Source organism: Pezoporus occidentalis, unplaced genomic scaffold, assembly GCF_034315485.1.
Source record: "Pezoporus occidentalis ecotype Australia unplaced genomic scaffold, CSIRO_AGI_Poc_V1 ctg640, whole genome shotgun sequence".
NCBI classification, from domain to species: Eukaryota; Metazoa; Chordata; class Aves; order Psittaciformes; family Psittacidae; genus Pezoporus; species Pezoporus occidentalis.
Window position 1 is genome coordinate 1 of NW_026915988.1, and position 18,452 is coordinate 18,452.

General features: G+C 59.2%; 1 protein-coding gene across 1 annotated transcript in view; it reads right to left on the reverse strand.

The window, feature by feature from the left end:
- Positions 1 to 442: 442 nt before the first annotated feature.
- Positions 443 to 18,452, reverse strand: part of LOC134174954 (E3 ubiquitin-protein ligase HUWE1-like) — a gene marked incomplete at both ends in the record, with an annotated part of 34,920 nt that continues 16,910 nt past the window's right edge. Inside the window, 16 exons of the mRNA XM_062640347.1 lie at positions 443 to 919; positions 2,321 to 2,502; positions 3,396 to 3,513; positions 3,882 to 3,987; positions 5,399 to 5,686; positions 6,428 to 6,568; positions 6,673 to 6,790; positions 8,627 to 8,872; positions 10,432 to 10,572; positions 11,346 to 11,442; positions 12,894 to 12,976; positions 13,089 to 13,291; positions 15,401 to 15,533; positions 15,635 to 15,791; positions 15,880 to 15,986; positions 17,094 to 17,736. Coding sequence (XP_062496331.1) covers positions 443 to 919; positions 2,321 to 2,502; positions 3,396 to 3,513; positions 3,882 to 3,987; positions 5,399 to 5,686; positions 6,428 to 6,568; positions 6,673 to 6,790; positions 8,627 to 8,872; positions 10,432 to 10,572; positions 11,346 to 11,442; positions 12,894 to 12,976; positions 13,089 to 13,291; positions 15,401 to 15,533; positions 15,635 to 15,791; positions 15,880 to 15,986; positions 17,094 to 17,736 — 3,240 coding nt within the window. The remainder of the gene's footprint in view (positions 920 to 2,320; positions 2,503 to 3,395; positions 3,514 to 3,881; positions 3,988 to 5,398; positions 5,687 to 6,427; positions 6,569 to 6,672; positions 6,791 to 8,626; positions 8,873 to 10,431; positions 10,573 to 11,345; positions 11,443 to 12,893; positions 12,977 to 13,088; positions 13,292 to 15,400; positions 15,534 to 15,634; positions 15,792 to 15,879; positions 15,987 to 17,093; positions 17,737 to 18,452) is intronic.

Below are 18,452 nucleotides of genomic sequence, written 5' to 3' on the forward strand. Positions count from 1 at the left end.
TGTCCATCCCACATCCCATATCCACATCCATCCCATATCCACATCCACCCCACATCCACTATCCACGTCCATCCCGTATCCATCCCACGTCCATCCCGTATCCATGTCCATGTCCATCCCATGTCCACATCCATCCCATATCCACATCCATCCCACATCCCATATCCATGTCCATCCCACATCCACGTCCATCCCATACCCACATCCATCCCGTGTCCACGTCCATCCCATATCCATGTCCATCCCGTAACCATGTCCATCCCATGTCCACCCCGTATCCACATCCATCCCATATCCACGTCCATCCCGTACCCACATCCATCCCGTGTCCACATCCATCCCATATCCACGTCAATCCCATAACCATGTCCATCCCATGTCCACCCCGTATCCACATCCATCCCATATCCACGTCTATCCCGTACCCATGTCCATCCCGTACCCACGTCCATCCCATATCCACGTCCATCTCGTACCCACGTCCATCCCATATCCATGTCCATCCCGTGTCCACGTCCATCCCATATCCATGTCCATCCCGTACCCACGTCCATCCCACATCCATCCCATATCCACGTCCATCCCGTGTCCACATCCATCCCATACCCCCGTCCATCCCGTATCCACGTCCATCCCACGTCCACCCCGTATCTACATCCACCCCGTATCCATGTTCATCCCACGTCCACCCCGCGTCCGCCCCGCGTCCCTGCGCGCGCCGGCGGTACCAGGTGTGCGCCGAGGGCAGGCGGTCGGTGGAGCGGTCGTCGCGGTGGATCTGGAACTTCTGGATGCCGTTCATGCCCTCGAGGGCGGCGAAGCCCTGCAGGGGCACCTTGGACGTGCCCGTCACGAACTGCAGGAACTTGGCGCGGTCGGCCTGGTCGAAGGAGCGCAGCGCCCGCCAGAACCACTGGATCTGGGGAGGGTTTGGGGTGGGTTTGGGGTATTTCTGGGTGTTTTGGGGTGGGTTTGGGGTATTTCTGGGGGTTTTGGGGCGGGTTTGGGGTATTTCTGGGTGTTTTGAGGTGGGTTTGAGGTATTTCTGGGGGTTTTGGGGTGGGTTTGGGGTATTTCTGGGTGTTTTGGGGTGGGTTTGGGCTATTTCTGGGTGTTTTGGGGTGGGTTTGGGCTATTTCTGGGTGTTTTGGGGTGGGTTTGAGGTATTTCTGGGTGTTTTGGGTGGGTTTGAGGTATTTCTGGGTGTTTTGGGTGGGTTTGAGGTATTTCTGGGTGTTTTGGGTGGGTTTTGGAGTGGTTTTATGGTGGTTTTGGAGTGGTTTTAGGGTGGTTTTGAGGTATTTCTGGGTGTTTTGGGGTGGGTTTGGGGTATTTCTGGGTGTTTTGGGGTGGGTTTTGGGGTATTTCTGGGTGTTTTGGGTGGGTTTTGGAGTGGTTTTAGGGTGGTTTTTGAGGTATTTCTGGGTGTTTTGGGGTGGGTTTGGGGTATTTCTGGGTGTTTTGGGGTGGGTTTGGGGTATTTCTGGGTGTTTTGGGTGGGTTTTGGAGTGGTTTTATGGTGGTTTTGGAGTGGTTTTAGGGTGGTTTTGAGGTATTTCTGGGTGTTTTGGGTGGGTTTTGGAGTGGTTTTAGGGTGGTTTTTGAGGTATTTCTGGGTGTTTTGGGGTGGGTTTGGGGTATTTCTGGGTGTTTTGGGGTGGGTTTGGGGTATTTCTGGGTGTTTTGGGTGGGTTTTGGAGTGGTTTTATGGTGGTTTTGGAGTGGTTTTAGGGTGGTTTTGAGGTATTTCTGGGTGTTTTGGGGTGGGTTTTGGGGTATTTCTGGGTGTTCTGGAGTGCGTTTTGGAGTGGTTTTAGGGTAGTTTTGAGGTATTTCTGGGTGTTTTGGGGTGGGTTTTGGAGTGGTTTGGGGTGGGTTTTGGAGTGGTTTTAGGTGGTTTTGGGGTATTTTCTGGGTGTTTTGGGGTGGGTTTTGGAGTGGTTTTAGGGTGGTTTTGGGGTATTTTCTGGGTGGTTTGGAGGTGGTTTTAGGGTATTTTCTGGGTGTTCTGGGGTATTTCTGGGTGCTTTGGGGTGGTTTTTGGGGGGGTTGGGGTATTTCCTGGGTGGTTTGGGGTAGTTTTGGGGGCTGTTCTGGGGACTGGTTTGGGGCTGTTTTGGGACTGGTTTTGGCCTGATTTGGGGCTGTTTTGGGACAGTTTTTGGCCTGGTTTTGGGCTGATTTGGGGCTGTTTGGGGGCTGATTTTGGGCAGTTTTTGGACAGTTTTTGGGCTGTTTTGGGGTCTGTTTTTGGGCTGTTTTGGGGCCGATTTGGGGCCGTTTTGGGGCTGATTGGGGTCTGTCTGGGGGCAGTGCCCACCTGGATGGAGTTGCCCTGGTACTTGTGGTACTCGGTGTTGGCCTTGAGGTCGTCGATGTCGATGGTGGGCAGCCCCGAGATGAGCAGCTCCAGCTCCTGCTCCGTGAAGATGGAGATGAGGCGCTTGGGGATGATCTCATAGAAACCCTCCAGGAAGGCGGCCAGCTGCTTCCGGATGGCTCCTGCGGGATAACGGCGGGGTCAGTGGGAACGGGGCGGGAATGGGGTTGGGAATGGGGGTTGTTGGGAATGGGGTTGGGAATGCTGGGAATGTTGCTAGGAATGTTGGGAAAGTTGTTGAGAAAGGTGTTGAGAAAGGTGTTGGGAATGGTGTTGGGAAAGTTGTTGGGAATGGGGTTGGGAATACTGGGAATGTTGTTGGGAAAGGTGTTGGGAATGCTGGGAATGGTGTTGGGAAGGTTGCTGGGAATGTTGGGAATGCTGGGAATGCTGTTGGGAGTGCTGGGAATGTTGCTGGGAATGCTGGGAATGTTGTTGGGAAAGTTGTTGGGAATGGTGTTGGGAATGGTGTTGGGAAGGTTGCTGGGAATGCTGGTAATGGTGTTGGGAAAATTGTTGGGAATGCTGGGAATGTTGCTGGGAATGGTGTTGGGAATGGTGTTGGGAATGTTGGGAACATTGTTGGGAACAACATTAGGAACGTTGGGAATGTTGGAAATGTTGGGAGTGTTGGGAATGTCTTTGGGAATGCTGTTGGGAACGTTGGGAATGCTGTTGGGGATGTTGGGAACGTTTGGAATGTTGTTGGGGATGTTGGGAATGTCGTTGGGAACGTTTGGAATGCTGTTGGGGATGTTGGGAACGTTTGGAATGTTGTTGGGGATGCTGGGAATGTCGTTGGGAACGTTTGGAATGTTGGGGATGTTGGGAATGTTGTTGGGGATGTTGGGAATGTCGTTGGGAACGTTTGGAATGTTGGGGATGTTGGGAATGTTGTTGGGGATGTTGGGAACGTCGTTGGGAACGTTTGGAATGTTGTTGGGGATGCTGGGAATGTCGTTGGGAACGTTTGGAATGTCACTGGGAACGCTGTCAATACCCGCCCGGTGCTCACCGGTCATGCGCATCTGGCACACGAGGTGCACGTACTCCTTCTTGTTCTCCTCCGTCACCAGGACGTTGGCTCCGTTGGGCTTCAGGTCCCGGACCTCGCACACCCCAAACTCCTGCACCTGAATGGGGGGGGGGTGGAGGGGGTCAAGGGACACCCCCAAAGGAGGGGGGGCACCCCGGGAACAAAGGGGAAACCATTGGGACAGGGGGGACCCCCCCAAAGCAGGGGACACCCCAAGAACAGGGGAGACCCCTTTGGGACTTAGGGGCACCCCTGGAATAGGGGGGGACACCCCAAGACCAAAGGGGACACCAGTGGGATGGGGGGGACCCCCCCAAAGCAGGGGACACCCCGAGGGACAGCATTGGGACAGGGGGACCCCCCCAAAAAGGGGGAAACCCCTGGGACCTGAGGGGGAGAGGGGTTGGTGGTGCTGGGGGCACCCCGAGGCCGGGTTTTGGGGTGTCCCTGGTTTGGGGGGGGTACCTCGGTGCTGAAGGTGAGGTCGTAGCCCAGGGTGGAGACGTCGTTCTCCAGCAGATAGACCAGGCCCTGGTAGAAGTGGTAATCCTCGCTCTCCATGTCCGTGTACCTGCGCCACAGCGGGGTCAGCACCCCCAAAACGGGGGTTTGACAGCCAAAAAGGGGGTTCTACACCGCTAAAAGGGTGTTCCACAGCCAAAAAACGAGGTTCTACAGCCAAAAATGGGGTTCTACACCCAAAAATGGGGTTCTACAGCCCAAAAAGGGGGTTCTACAGCCAGATCCCAAGGTTCTACAGCCCAAAAACAGGGTTCTACACCGCTAAAAGGGGGTTCCACAGCCAAAAAACGAGGTTCTACACCCAAAAACGGGGTTCTACAGCCAAAAAGGGGGTTCTACAGCCCAAAAAGAGGGTTCTACAGCCAGATCCTGAGGTTCTACAGCCCAAAAACAGGGTTCTACACCGCTAAAAGGGGGTTCCACAGCCAAAAAATGAGGCTCTACACCCAAAAATGGGGGTTCTACAGCCAAAAATGAGGTTCTAAAGCCCCAAAAGGGGGTTCTACAGCCCCGAAATGGGGTTCTACAGCCCCAAAACAGGGTTAGACAACCCCAAAAAGGGGTTCTACACCTCAAAAACAGGGTTCAATACTTGAAAAGGGGTCCTATACCCCCAAAATGGGGTTCTACACCCAAAAAAGGGGTTCTACACCCTGAAAATGGGGTTCTGCACTTTAAAAATGGGGTTCTACACCCAAAAAATGTGGTTCAACACTTCAAAAAGGGGGCTCTACACCCCAAGAAGGGGAATCTACACCTTAAAAATGGGGTTCTCCACCTCAAAAAGGTTGACCATCACCCTAAGATGGGTGTCCATCACCCCATGAGGATGCTTTAACAGCCCAAGCCAGGTGTCCATCACCATGCAAGGCTGTTCTACACCCCATGAAGGCGGTCCTACACCCCATGAAGGCAGTCCTACACCCAATGAAGGTGGTTCCACACCTCAAGACGGGGTGTCCATCACCCTGTAAGGAAGCTTTAACACCCCAAACAGGCGTCCATCACCATGCAAGGCTGTTCTACACCCCCTGAAGGTGGTCCTACACCCCCTGAAGGTGGTCCTACACCCCATGAGGATGCTTTAACAGCCCAAGCCAGGTGTCCATCACCATGCAAGGCTGTTCTACACCCCCTGAAGGTGGTCCTACACCCCATGAGGATGCTTTAACACCCCAAGCCAGGTGTCCCTCACCATGCAAGGCTGTTCTATACCCCACGAAGGTGGTCCTACACCCCATGAGGATGCTTTAACACCCCAAGCCAGGTGTCCCTCACCATGCAAGGCTGTTCTACACCCCATGAAGGCGGTTCCACACCCCAAGATGGGTGTCCATCACCCCATAAAGGTGGTTCCACCACCGAAGCTGGGTGTCCATCACCATATAAGGTGTTCTACACCCCATCAGGATGCTCTAACACCCCGGAGCCGGCTGTCAACCCCCCCCATCCCCTCTCACCTGACGGACTTGCCCAGGATGTGCTTGTAGAAGGAGCGGGTGAAGTAACACTCGAGCAGGCGGTTGTCGTACACGGCCTTGGCCACGATGCGCCCCACGAACTTGAAGTAGCTCAGGTGGTTGGGGTTGCAGTGGGACGAGGGGTTGATGGTGTAGGTGACCCTGTCCCCCGGCGACGTGCGGAACAGCGCGTACATGGGGTTGAACATCTCCCGCGAGATGATCATGTACCACTCCCGCAGCAGGCCCCCCGCGTCCTGCCCCTCCTCGCCCTCAAACACGATGTACCTGGGGGGGGGGAGAGGGAGAAATGGGGGGTTTGGGGGGGGTTAGAGGGGGGTTGGGTGCTTCTGGGTGGATTTGGGGTGTGTCTGGGTGGATTTTAGGGTGCTTGTAGGGGGATTTTGGGTGTTTCTGGGTGGATTTGGGGTGGTTTTGCACTGCATTGGGGTGTTTCTGGGTGGATTTGGGGTGGTTTTGCACTGGATTTGGGGTGTTTCTGGGTGGGTTTTGGGTGTCTGCTTAGATTTTGGGGTGTTGATGTATCTTTGGATGTTTCTGGGTGGATTTTGGGGTGCTTCTGGGGTGTTTCTGGGTGGATTTGGGGTGTCTCGGTGTCTCTGGGTGTATTCTGGGTGTCTCTTGCTGTGTTTCAGGCATCTATGGGTGTATTTCGTGTGCCTCTGACTGTATTCTGGGTGTATTTTGGGAGTCTCCGGGTGTATTTCAGATGTTTCTGGGTGTCTTTTTGGTCTCTGGGTGTATTTTGAGTGTCTCCGGGTGTATTTTGGGAGTCTCCAGGTGTATTCTGGGTGTATTTTGGGTGTGTCTGGGTGTATTTCAGGTGTCTCTGGGTGTAGCTTGGGTGCATTTTGGGTCTGTGGGTGTATTTTGGGAGTCTCCGGGTGTATTCTGGGTGTGTCTGGGTGTATTTCAGGTGTCTCTGGGTGTAGCTTGGGTGTATTTTGGGTGTCTCTGGCTGTACTTTGGGTGTCTCTGGCTGTACTTTGGGTGTCTCTGGGCACTCACAGCCTGTTCTTCATCTCCTCGGGGGACTTCCGATGCAGCTCCCTATAGGAGTCCTCGAAGACGTGGTCGCGCCGCACGTGCACGGCCATGTCCTCCTTGCGCAGGCCCTCATCCAACCGCTCCAGCTCCTGACGGAAGTACCTGGGGGGGGGGTGGGAGCACCCCAAAACCAGGCTTTAGGGGACCCCCCCTCTATATTTCACCCCCTTTCCCCCCCATCCCATCTCAAGGCCCCGGCCTCGTACTTGCGCTTGACATCGAAGTCCAGCACTCGGATGTAGTCGACCAGGACGGCGAAGGGGCCATCGGCCAAGTGGGTCGTGGATTGACGCAGGATCTGGTTCAGCACCGTCCGGTGGGTCTCTATGGGGCGGAGGGGGGACGGACACAGAGGGGTTATGGGGTGGACACCCCAAAAAGGGGGGGTTCTTGCGTAGGAAACGAGGGGGGGAGGAGGGGATGTGCCACCACCTTGGGTGCCCCAAAGGAGGCAAAGGGCCGTGAAGAGGGGACCCCAAAGGCGCTTCCCAAAGCTCCAGGTGCCCCCAAATCCCTTCCCAGCCCTGTTCCCAACACCCCGGCTGCTCCCACACCGCCTCCCAACACCCCAAAAGCCTCCCCAAGGCTCTTGGGAGCCCGAGGTCCCCCCTCTTTTATCTTCCCTAAGCCCCATCCCATCATCTCAACCCCCCCCCAAAACCCCTCCAAATGCCCCAAACACCCCCCAATCCCACCCCAAATCCACTTCCCAAGGCCCCAAACACCCCCATCGTTCCCAATCCCCCTCCCATCACCCCAATTCCCCCTCCCATTGCTCCAAGCACCCCCAAATCCCCCTCCCATCACTCCAAACACCCCCAAATCCCCCTAAACCCCCTCCCATCACCCCCCATCCCCATCCCGTCACCCGAACCCACCCCAATCCCCTTCCCATCACCCCCAATACCCTTCCCATCACTTGAACGCTCCCAATCCCCCTCCCATCACCCCAATCCCATTCCCATCACCCCCAAATCCCCTCCCATCACCCCCATCCCCCTCCCATCCCCCCCAAATCCCCTGTCACCCCCCATCCCCACCCCATCACCTGAACCTCCAACCCCCTTCCATCACAATGAACCCCCCTTTCCATCACCCCCAACCCCCAACCCCCCCATCCCCCTCCCCCCCAATCCCCATCCCATCACCCCAATCCCATTCCCATCACCCCCAAATCCCCTCCCATCACCCCCCATCCCCCTCCCATCACCCCCAAATCCCCTGTCACCCCCCATCCCCACCCCATCACCTGAACCCCCAACCCCCCTTCCATCACAATGAACCCCCCTTTCCATCCCCCCCAATCCCCCCCATTCCCCTCCCCCCCCAATCTCCCTCCCATCACCCCAATCCCATTCCCATCACCCCCAAATCCCCTCCCATCACCCCCCATCCCCCCCAAATCCCCTGTCACCCCCCATCCCCACCCCATCCCATCACCCCCATCCCATTCCCATCACCCCCAAACCCCTTCCCATCAAAATGAACCCCCCTTTCCATCACCCCCAACCCCCCCATCCCCCTCCGCCCCAATCCCCATCCCATCACCCCAATCCCATTCCCATCACCCCCAATCCCTCTCCCATCACCCCCCTCCCTCTCCCATCACCCCCAAATGCCCTCCCATCCCCCCCAATCCCCATCCCATCACCCCAATCCCATTCCCATCACCCCCAAACCTCTTCCCATCACAATGAATCCCCCTTTCCATCACCCCCAATCCCCCCCATCCCCCTCCCCCCCAATCCCCATCCCATCACCCCAATCCCATTCCCATCACCCCCAATCCCTCTCCCATCACCCCCAAATGCCCTCCCATCCCCCCATCCCCCTCCCATCACCCCCAATCCCCCTCCCATCACCTGAACCCCCCAATCCCCCTCCCATCACCCCAATCCCATTCCCATCACCCCCAATCCCTCTCCCATCACCCCCAAATGCCCTCCCATCCCCCCATCCCCCTCCCATCACCCCCAATCCCCCTCCCATCACCTGAACCCCCCAATCCCCCTCCCATGACCCCCAATCCCATTCCCATCACCCCCAAACCCCTTCCCATCACAATGAATCCCCCTTTCCATCACCCCCAACCCCCCCCCATCCCCCTCCCCCCCCCCAAATCCCTCTCCCATCCCCCCAGCCCCCCCCCCCCCCACTCACCAGCGAAGCGCAGGAACTTTTGGGTGTCGGGGGGCAAACTGGCCGAGATGTGCATGGAGGAGGGCTCGCGGGAGAAGAAGGGGTCCAGGGAGGAGGGGGTGGCGGGGGTCAGGGGGGCGGGGGACAGCGGGGGGGGCTCGTCCTTGATGTGGGCCAATTGGCTCTCCCGGGTATCCCGCACCGGGGGCTTGCTCTCCCGCTCCGTGGCGTGCACCAGGAAGAAGGCTTCGACGGCGGGCTGCAGCACTGGGGGGGGCAACAGGGAGAGAGGGGGTGATGGGGGGGCAGAGAGATGGGGGGGAATGGGGGGGGCAGAGAGATGGGGGAGAATGGGGGGGCAGAGAGATGGGGGGAATGGGGGGCAGAGAGATGGGGGGGGGAATGGGGGTCAGAGAGATGGGGGAAATGGGGGGGGCGGAGAGATAGGAGAATGGGGGTAACGGGGACCATGGGAATGGGGGGCGCAGAGAGATGGCGGGGAATGGGGGGGGCAGAGAGATGGGGGGAATGGGGGGGGAATGGGGGGGCAGAGAGATGGGGGGGAATGGGGGGGCAGAGAGATGGGGGGAATGGGGGGGGGCAGAGAGATGGGGGGAATGGGGGGGGCAGAGAGACGGGGGAGAATGGGGGGGCAGAGAGATGGGGGGGAATGGGGGGGCAGAGGGATGGGGGAATGGGGGGGCAGAGAGATGGGGGGAGAATGGGGGGGCAGAGAGATGGGGGGGAATGGGGGGGGCAGAGAGATGGGGGAATGGGGGGGCAGAGAGATGGGGGGGAATGGGGGGCAGAGAGATGGGGGGAATGGGGGGGCAGAGAGATGGGGGGGGGGGGGGGGCAGAGGAGAATGGGGGGGCAGAGAGATGGGGGGAGAATGGGGGGGCAGAGAGATGGGGGGGAATGGGGGGGCAGAGAGATGGGGGGGGAATGGGGGGGCAGAGAGATGGGGAGAATGGGGGGCAGAGAGATGGGGGAGAATGGGGGGGCAGAGAATGGGGGGGCAGAGAGATGGGGGGGAATGGGGGGGCAGAGAGATGGGGGGGGAATGGGGGGGCAGAGAGATGGGGGGGAATGGGGGGGCAGAGAGATGGGGGGGAATGGGGGGGGCAGAGAGATGGGGGAATGGGGGGGGCAGAGAGATGGGGGGGAATGGGGGGGCAGAGAGATGGGGGGGAATGGGGGGGCAGAGAGATGGGGGGGAATGGGGGGGGCAGAGAGATGGGGGGAATGGGGGGGGGCAGAGAGATGGGGGGAATGGGGGGGCAGAGAGATGGGGGGGAATGGGGGGGCAGAGAGATGGGGGGAGAATGGGGGTAACGGGGACCATGGGAATGGAAGGGTGGAGAGATAGGGGCAAAATGGGGGTAACAGGGACCATGGGAATGGGGGGGGCATGGAGAGAGGGGGGTAATGGGTATAAAGGGGACCCCAGGAATTGGGAGGGGGGGATCATCCTGCTTGGGACAGGGCTGGGTATGGGGGATGGATGCATTTCAACAGCCCCAAACAACCCCAAATCCCCTCTAAACCCCCCCCCCCCAAACCCCTTCCCAAGGTGGGGGGGGGGGGGGCTTGGGGACCCCCTAAAGTACCAGGGGTCTCCATCACTAAGGGCGGGGGGGAATACAGGGGGTATGAGGGGCACCCCAACCCCATGGTGGTGGTGGTGGAGGGGGGATGTGGCATGGATGCTGCAGAGCCATCACCCTGCTTGGGACAGGATGCTGGGGGCAGGGGGTACCCAGAGGGCCCTGTGCCCCCCCCCCCCCCATCACCCCATAGCGCTCCCCCCCACCCCATAGACCCACCGAGCACGGCGTGCTGGTCGTGGGACTCCTCGAGCTCCTTGAGGCACTCCCCCAGCATATCCCAGAGCTCGTCCAGGCAGAGCTGCTCGCTCAGCAGGGGCAGCTCCGGGGGCCGCTCGTCCCGCTCCGGCCCCTCCGAGCCTGTGGGGATGATGGGGGGGGGGGGGGTGACACAGTCAGGACCCTTCCCCATCATCATCACCCCCCCCCTCCCCACCACCACCACCACCCCAATTGTGGTCCAGTTCGGCCGCTTCCCAACTGGGATCCAATGGGAGGAGCGCCAGGATGGAGCCAGGCACGGAGTGGGAGGCATCGGGATGGGGAGTCTGGGGCATTGGGGTGCAATGGGGAGGTGGGCACTGGGATGCACTGGGGTGCAATGGGGGCATTGGGATGCACTGGGGGGCATTGGGGTGCAATGGGGGCATTGGGATGCACTGGGGGGCACTGGGGTGCAATGGGGGGCACTGGCTTGCATTGAGGGGCACTGGGTTGCACTGGGATGCAATAGGGAGCACTGGGTTGCACTGGGATGGCACTGGGTTGCACTGGGGGGGAGCAATGGGATGCACTGGAATGCACTGGGGGGGCACTGGGTTGCAGCAATGGGATGCACTGGGTTGCACGGGGGGGACACTGGGATGCACGGGGGGGACACTGGGATGCATTGGGATGTACTAGGATGCACTGGGTTGCACTGAGGGGCACTGGGATGCACTGGGGGGGTCCCTGGGATGCACTGAGGGGCACTGGGATGCACTGGGGGGGTCCCTGGGATGCACTGAGGGGCACTGGGATGCACTGGGTTGCACTGGGAGGGGCACTGGGATGCACTGAGGGGCACTGGGATGCACTGGGTTGCACTGGGAGGGGCACTGGGATGCACTGAGGTGCACTGGGGGGTCTCTCACCCACGGAGGGGTTGTCCTGGGGGGCTGGCGACGGCTGATCCACATCCATGGGGGATTCATCCCGACGGGGAGCGGCGTCCGCAGGCCCAGCCTCCGACTGCAGGGGGGCAGGAGCAGGTTTAGGGGGACGGGACCCCCCCATGGAGCCCAAATACCGCCCCCCCCCCCATGGAGGGCTTGGAGAGGAAGAGAAGCAGGAATGGGATGGGAGGAGGAGGAGGGTAAAAGGGGGAGGAAGAGGAAGGGTGAGAGGGGGGGAAGAGGAGGAAGAGCAGGAGGGAACAGAGAAAAGTGGAGAGGAGAAGGAGGAAGAAAAGGAAGAAGAGGGAAAAGGAAAAAGAGAATGAGGAGGAAGAGGAAGAGAAGCAGGAAGAAGAGGAGGAGAAAGAAAAGGAGGAAGAAAGAGGAAGAGAATGAGGAGGAAAACGAGGGGGAGGAAAAGGAAGAAAAGGAAGAAGAAAAGGGAGAAGGAGAGGAGGAAGAGGAGGGTGAAGGAAGAGAAGGAGGAGGAAAGGAAGGAGGAGGAAGGGGGAGGAAAAGGGGGAAAAGGGGGAGGAAGAGGAAGAAGAGGAGGAGGAAGAAAAGGAAGAGTAGGAAAAAGGAGAGAGAATGAGGAGGAAGAAAAGGAAGAGAAGGAGGAGGAAGAGGAGGGTGAAGGAAGACAGGGAGAAGGCAGAAGAGGCGGAAAAGGAGAAGAGGGAATGAGGAGAAGGAGGCAGGTGGATGAGGAAGACGAAAAGGAGGAGGAGAAGGAAGAGGAGGGTGAAGGAAGGAGGGTGAAGGAAGGAGGGAGAGGAGGAGCAGGAAGAGGGGAGTGAGGGAAGAGAGGGAGGAAGCAGAGGAGGAAAAGGAGGAGGGTGAAGGAAGAGGGCAAGGAGGAAGAAAAGAGTAAGAAGGCAGAGAAAGAGGAGGAAGAGGAAGCAGAGGAGGAAGAGGAAGCAGAGGAGGAAGAGGAAGCAGAGGAGGAAGAGGAAGCAGAGGAGGAAGAGGAAGCAGAGGAGGAGGAAGAGGAAAAGGAGAAGGAGGAAGAGGAGGGTGAAGGAAGGAGGGAGAGAAGGAGCAGGAAGAGGAGAGGGAGGAGGAAAAAGAGGAGGAGTGTGAAGGAAGGGGGTGAGGAAGAAGAAAAGAATAAGGCAGAGGAAGAGGAAGCAGAGGAGGAGGAGGAAGAGGGAATGAGGAGGAGGAGGAGGCAGAGGAAAAGGAAAAGGAGGAGGAAAAGGAGGGTAAAGAAAGGAGGGAGAGAAGGAGCAGGAAGAGGGGAGTGGGGGGAGAGAGGGAGGAGGAAAAGGAGGAGGAGGAGCGTGAAGGAAGCGGGTGAGGAGGAAGAAAAGAGTAAGAAGGAAGAGGAGGAAAAGGAAGCAGAGGAGGAAGAGGAAGCAGAGGAGGAAGAGGAAGCAGAGGAGGAAGAGGCAGGCGGATGAGGCAGAGGCAAAGGAGGAGGGCGAAGAGGAAGAGAACCCTAAGGCGGCAGAGAGGAGGAGGAGGAGGCGGCGGAAGGAGGAAGGGCGGCCGTGCTACCCGTGTGCACCTGCTGCCGCCCTCACGTACCATTTGTATGATGGCGTCGGCCTCGGCCTCCAGCTGCCGGACGGCTGCTTGGATGCTGCCAGCCGCCCCGAGGCCCCCGGCGCCTGCGGCGTGGGCGACACGGACAGAGAGAGGGAGAGAAAGAGAAAAGGCTGCGTGAGGGGCACACGAAGTGGGGTGCAAAGGAGCTCAATGGGGCGAGGGACGGGGCCTTACCCAGGCGCCCGGCCTGCTTGGCCTTCTTGTGCGCCCGGCGCGTGTCGTCGCGCAGCTGGATGATGACCTGCAGCACGCGGAGGAAGAAGCGCTGCGTGGACGTCTTGGAGGTGAGCACGGACATGGAGGGCAGCTGCAGCTCCCGCCCGCCCAGCGCCCGCTTCTGCGACGCCACGATCACCACGCTCTCGGCTGTGTCGAACCTGGAGGGAACAGGGTGGAGGTGGGGGGAGAGGTTGGTGTCAGTAGGGGCATGGGTCAATGTCAGGAACAAGGGTTGACATCAGTAGGGACAAGGGTTAATGGGAGGAACAAGGTTGGCATCAATATGGGCAAAGGGCATCGGTAGGGGCAAGGGTTAACAGGAGACACAGGTTGTCAGTAGGGGCAAGGGTTAATGGCAGGAACAAGGGTTGGCATCAGTAGGGACATGGGTTAACGGGAGGAACAAGGGTTGGCATCAGTAGAGACATGGGTCAATGGCAGGAACAAGGGTTGGCATCAGTAGGGGCATGGGTTAACGGGAGGAACAAGGTTGGCATCGGTAGGGACAGAGGGCATCGGTAGGGGAAGGGTTAACAGGAGACGCAGGTTGTCAGTAGGGCCAAGGGTTAACGGCAGGAACAAGGGTTGGCATCAATAGGGACAAGGGTTTACGGGAGGAACAAGGGTTGGCATCAATAGGGACAAGGGTTAACGGCAGGAACAAGGGTTGGCATCAATAGGGACAAGGGTTAACGGGAGGTACAAGGTTGGCATCAATATGGGCAAAGGGCATCGGTAGGGGCAAGGGTTAACAGGAGGAACAAGGGTTGGCATCAGTAGGGACATGGGTTAACAGGAGGAACAAGGGTTGGCATCAATAGGGACAAGGATTAACAAGGGGAACAAGGGCTGGCATCAGTAGGGTCAAGGGTTAACAGGAGACACAAGGGTTGTCAATAGGGCAAGGGTCAAAGGCAGGAACAAGGGTTGGCATCAGTAGGGACATGGGTTAAACGGAGCAATGAGGGTTGTGCTCAGTAGGGACATGGGTTAACGGGAGCAATGAGGGTTGTGCTCAGTAGGGACATGGGCTAAACGGAGCAATGAGGGTTGTGCTCAGTAGGGACACGGGTTAACGGGAGCAATGAGGGTTGTGCTCAGTAGGGACATGGGTTAACGGGAGCAATGAGGCTTGTGCTCAGTAGGGACATGGGTTAACAGGAGCAATGAGGGTTGTGCTCAGTAGGGACATGGTTTAACGGGAGCAATGAGGGTTGTGCTCAGTAGGGACATGGGTTAACGGGAGCAATGAGGGTTGTGCTCAGTAGGGACATGGGTTAACGGGAGCAATGAGGGTTGTGCTCAGTAGGGACATGGGTTAACGGGAGCAATGAGGGTTGTGCTCAGTAGGGACACAGGTTAACAGGAGCAATGAGGGTTGTGCTCAGTAGGGACACGGGTTAACGGGAGCAATGAGGGCTGTGCTCAGTAGGGACATGGGTTAACGGGAGCAATGAGGGTTGTGCTCAGTAGGGACACGGGTTAACGGGAGCAATGAGGGTTGTGCTCAATAGGAACAAGGGTTAACGGGAGCAGTGAGGGTTGTGCTCAGTAGGGACATGGGTTAACGGGAGCAATGAGGGTTGTGCTCAGTAGGGACACGGGTTAACGGGAGCAGTGAGGGTTGTGCTCGGTAGGGACATGGGTTAACGGGAGCAGTGAGGGTTGTGCTCGGTAGGGACATGGGTTAATGGGAGCAATGAGGGTTGTGCTCAGTAGGGACACAGGTTAACAGGAGCAATGAGGGTTGTGCTCAGTAGGGACACGGGTTAACAGGAGCAATGAGGGTTGTGCTCAGTAGGGACACGGGTTAACAGGAGCAATGAGGGTTGTGCTCAGTAGGGACACGGGTTAACAGGAGCAATGAGGGTTGTGCTCAATAGGAACAAGGGTTAACGGGAGCAATGAGGGTTGTGCTCAATAGGAACAAGGGTTAACGGGAGCAGTGAGGGTTGTGCTCAATAGGAACAAGGGTTAACGGGAGCAATGAGGGTTGTGCTCAGTAGGGACATGGGTTAACGGGAGCAGTGAGGGTTGACATCAGTAGGGACATGGGTTAACGGGAGCAGTGAGGGTTGGCATCAGTAGGGACATGGGTTAACGGGAGCAATGAGGGTTGTGCTCAGTAGGGACAAGGGTTAACAGGAGCAGTGAGGGTTGCGCTCAGTAGGGACACGGGTTAACAGCACCCACTACAGTTACCAGGAGGGCCCACAATGAACAGTGGGGGGTGTGTGTGTGTGCTGGGGGGGGTGTCCCCATCTCACCGGCTCTGCATCTTGCCCTTGAGCTTGGCGCTGGGTGGCTGCTCCTCGGGGAGCCCCTCGGGGGACGGGGCCTCGCTCTGCGCCCGCCGCTGCTGCTCCAGGTTGTATTCCCTCAGCTCGGCCAGCAGCGTCCCTGCACCGGGCACGGCCCCGCGGTGTCACCGGCATGGGGATGACACCCAACGGTACCACCCCCCTCCAACCACCCCCCCACCACCGCGGCCATGGCCTCACCGATCTGGCGGCACAGGGTGGCCCCGAGGTGCCGGGCGCCGGTGAGCAGCAGGCGCAGAACCGTGTCCCTGGTGCCGGCGTCGCCGCGCGAGAGCTGGAGCAGGACGTTGGCCGCGTCCTCCAGCCCCTCCTCGGAGCACGAGTGGGACGTCAGCACCTGTGGGTGACAGGGGATGTGTATGGGGGGGGGGGGGGATAGGACATGGGGGGTGGAGGGGGTTGGGGGGGGCCGGGGGGGTGCTCACCTCCACCGAGAGCTGGAGCTGGCTCTCGGTCAGCCCCGTGGCCGCCATCCGGGGGTCAGGGCTGCTCTCGGGGCCCTTCGCTGGTGACTTGGAGCTCTTGGAGGAGGCTGGGGACAAGGGGGGGTGGGGGGATGGGGGTGGTGAGGGGAGGGTGGCACCTCTGCCCATACCCCCATGTCCCCATCCATCCCCATGTCCTGGTCCACAACCCTATCCCAATGTCCCATTTACATCTGCATCCCCAGCCCTGTCCCCCATCCATGCCTCCATCCCCATGTTCCTAACTCCTCTGTCCCCATCCCCATCCTCCCATTCCCACCCATGTCCCTATCCCTGGTCTCATGTCCCCATCACGGCACCTCCACCCATGTCCCATGTCCTTAGCCCCATATCCCCATCCACATTCCTCCATCCCCATCCATATCCCCATTCCTATCCCCATCCACACCCCTCCCTTCCCATCCGTATCCCACCCATATCCCCATTCACATCCATGTTCCTCCATCCCCACCCATATCCCCACCCCTCCATCCCCATCCATATCCCCATTCCCACCCATGTCCCTCCATCCCCACCCGTATCCCCATACCTCTCCCCATCCCTCCATCCCACCCATATCCCTCCATCCCCACCCATATCCCCATCCATCTCTCTCAATCCCCACCCATATCCCTATCTCCATTCCTCCATATCCCCATCCCCATTCCCATCCTTCCATCCCCATCCATCTCTCTCAATCCCCACCCATATCCCTATCTCCATCCCTCCATATCCCCATCCCCATTCCCATTCTTCCATCCCCATCCATCTCTCTCAATCCCCACCCATATCCCTATCTCCATCCCTCCATATCCCCATCCATATCCCCACCCCCATTCCCATCCTTCCATCCCCATCCATCTCCCTCAATCCCCACCCATATCCCTATCTCCATCCCTCCATATCCCCATCCATATCCCCATCCCCATTCCCATCCTTCCATCCCCATCCATATCTCTCCATCCCTACCCATATCCCTATCTCCATCCCTCCATATCCCCATCCATATCCCCATCCCCATTCCCATCCTTCCATCCCCATCCATATCCCTATCTCCATCCCTCCATATCCCCATCCCCATTCCCATCCTTCCATCCCCATCCATATCTCTCCATCCCCACCCATATCCCCACCCGTACCCCACCTCCATCCCCCCCATATCCCCTCTCTCTCACCCCCAGCCGCAGCTCCCCCTCCCGCCGCCGCGTTCCCGGCGTTCCCGCTCTGTGCCGCCGGACTCCCCGGAGCCGCCCCGGCTCCCGTTGCGGCGGGGGCGTTTTGGGGGGCTCCTGCCCCCCCCTCAGCCCCTTTCCCACCTTCGGGAAGAGCGATGGAGATGAGGGACAGGAGCCGGAGCAGCTTCTCGGTGAGGAGGGCGCTGCGGCGGATGACGCCGTGGGACAGCATGTTCATGAGCTGGCCCAAGGGCGACGCTTCCAAGCCCATCCCCGTGGCCTCGGGCTCCGGCCCCCCACCCCCGGCGCCCGTTTTGGCCGAGCTCTTCCCTTTCCGGCTCACGTTCATGTTATCCAACTTCACCAAGAGGTCCCAGAAATCGGTGGAAAGGCTGCCGGAAGGGGGGGGGGGGGGAGGGGGCAGGGCTGGGGGAGGGGCCCCGGCAGAAGGGGGAGGGGGTGGGGGGGCGGGAGGGGCTTGGGAAGGGAGGGGGGGAAGTGGGGGAGGAGGAGGAGGAGGAGGAGGAGGAGGAGGAGGAGGGGGGGGGCAGGGGCTGCCCCCGGATTTGGGGGGGCCGCGTTCCCGCTCCGGCTCCGTGCTGGGATCCCGGCCCCGCTGCTGGGTGAAGTGGCTGGGAAAGACCTGGAAAAGGGAGGGGGGGGAGGGTGGGCAGGGGGGTGGTGACCCCCCCTTCCCCCCCAAATGCAACCATAGCAACCACCCCCACACACACACACACAGTGTCCCCCAGGCACCCCCAAGGAGCTCAGTGTGGGGTTTGGGGGGCCCCACTTCTGCTTTGGGGACTGCCCCCACCTAAAGTGCACCCCAGACTCCCCAACCCCATCAAGGACTCTTTATACACCCCATACCATGCCCCAGAGCCCCTCAACCCCATCAGGGACCTTTCATGCACCCCATAACACATCCCAAACCCCCTCAACCCCATCAAGGACCCTTTATACACCCCATACCACTCCCTGGACCTCCCCAACCCCATCAGGGACCCTTCATGCACCCCATAACACACCCCAGACCCCCCCAACCCCATCAGGGACCCTTTATACCCCCATACCACGCCCTGGACACCCCGATCCCCATCAGGTACCCTTTATGCCCCCCCAGACCCCATCAGGGACCCTTTATACCCTGTCCACGCCCTGGACACCCCGAACCCCATCAGGTACCCTTTATGCCCCCCCAGACCCCATCAGGGACCCTTTATACCCCCATACCACGCCCTGGACACCCTGATCCCCATCAGGTACCCTTTATGCCCCCCCAGACCCCATCAGGGACCCTTTATGCACCCCCAGACCCCATCAGGGACCCTTTATGCACCCCAGCCCCCCCCAACC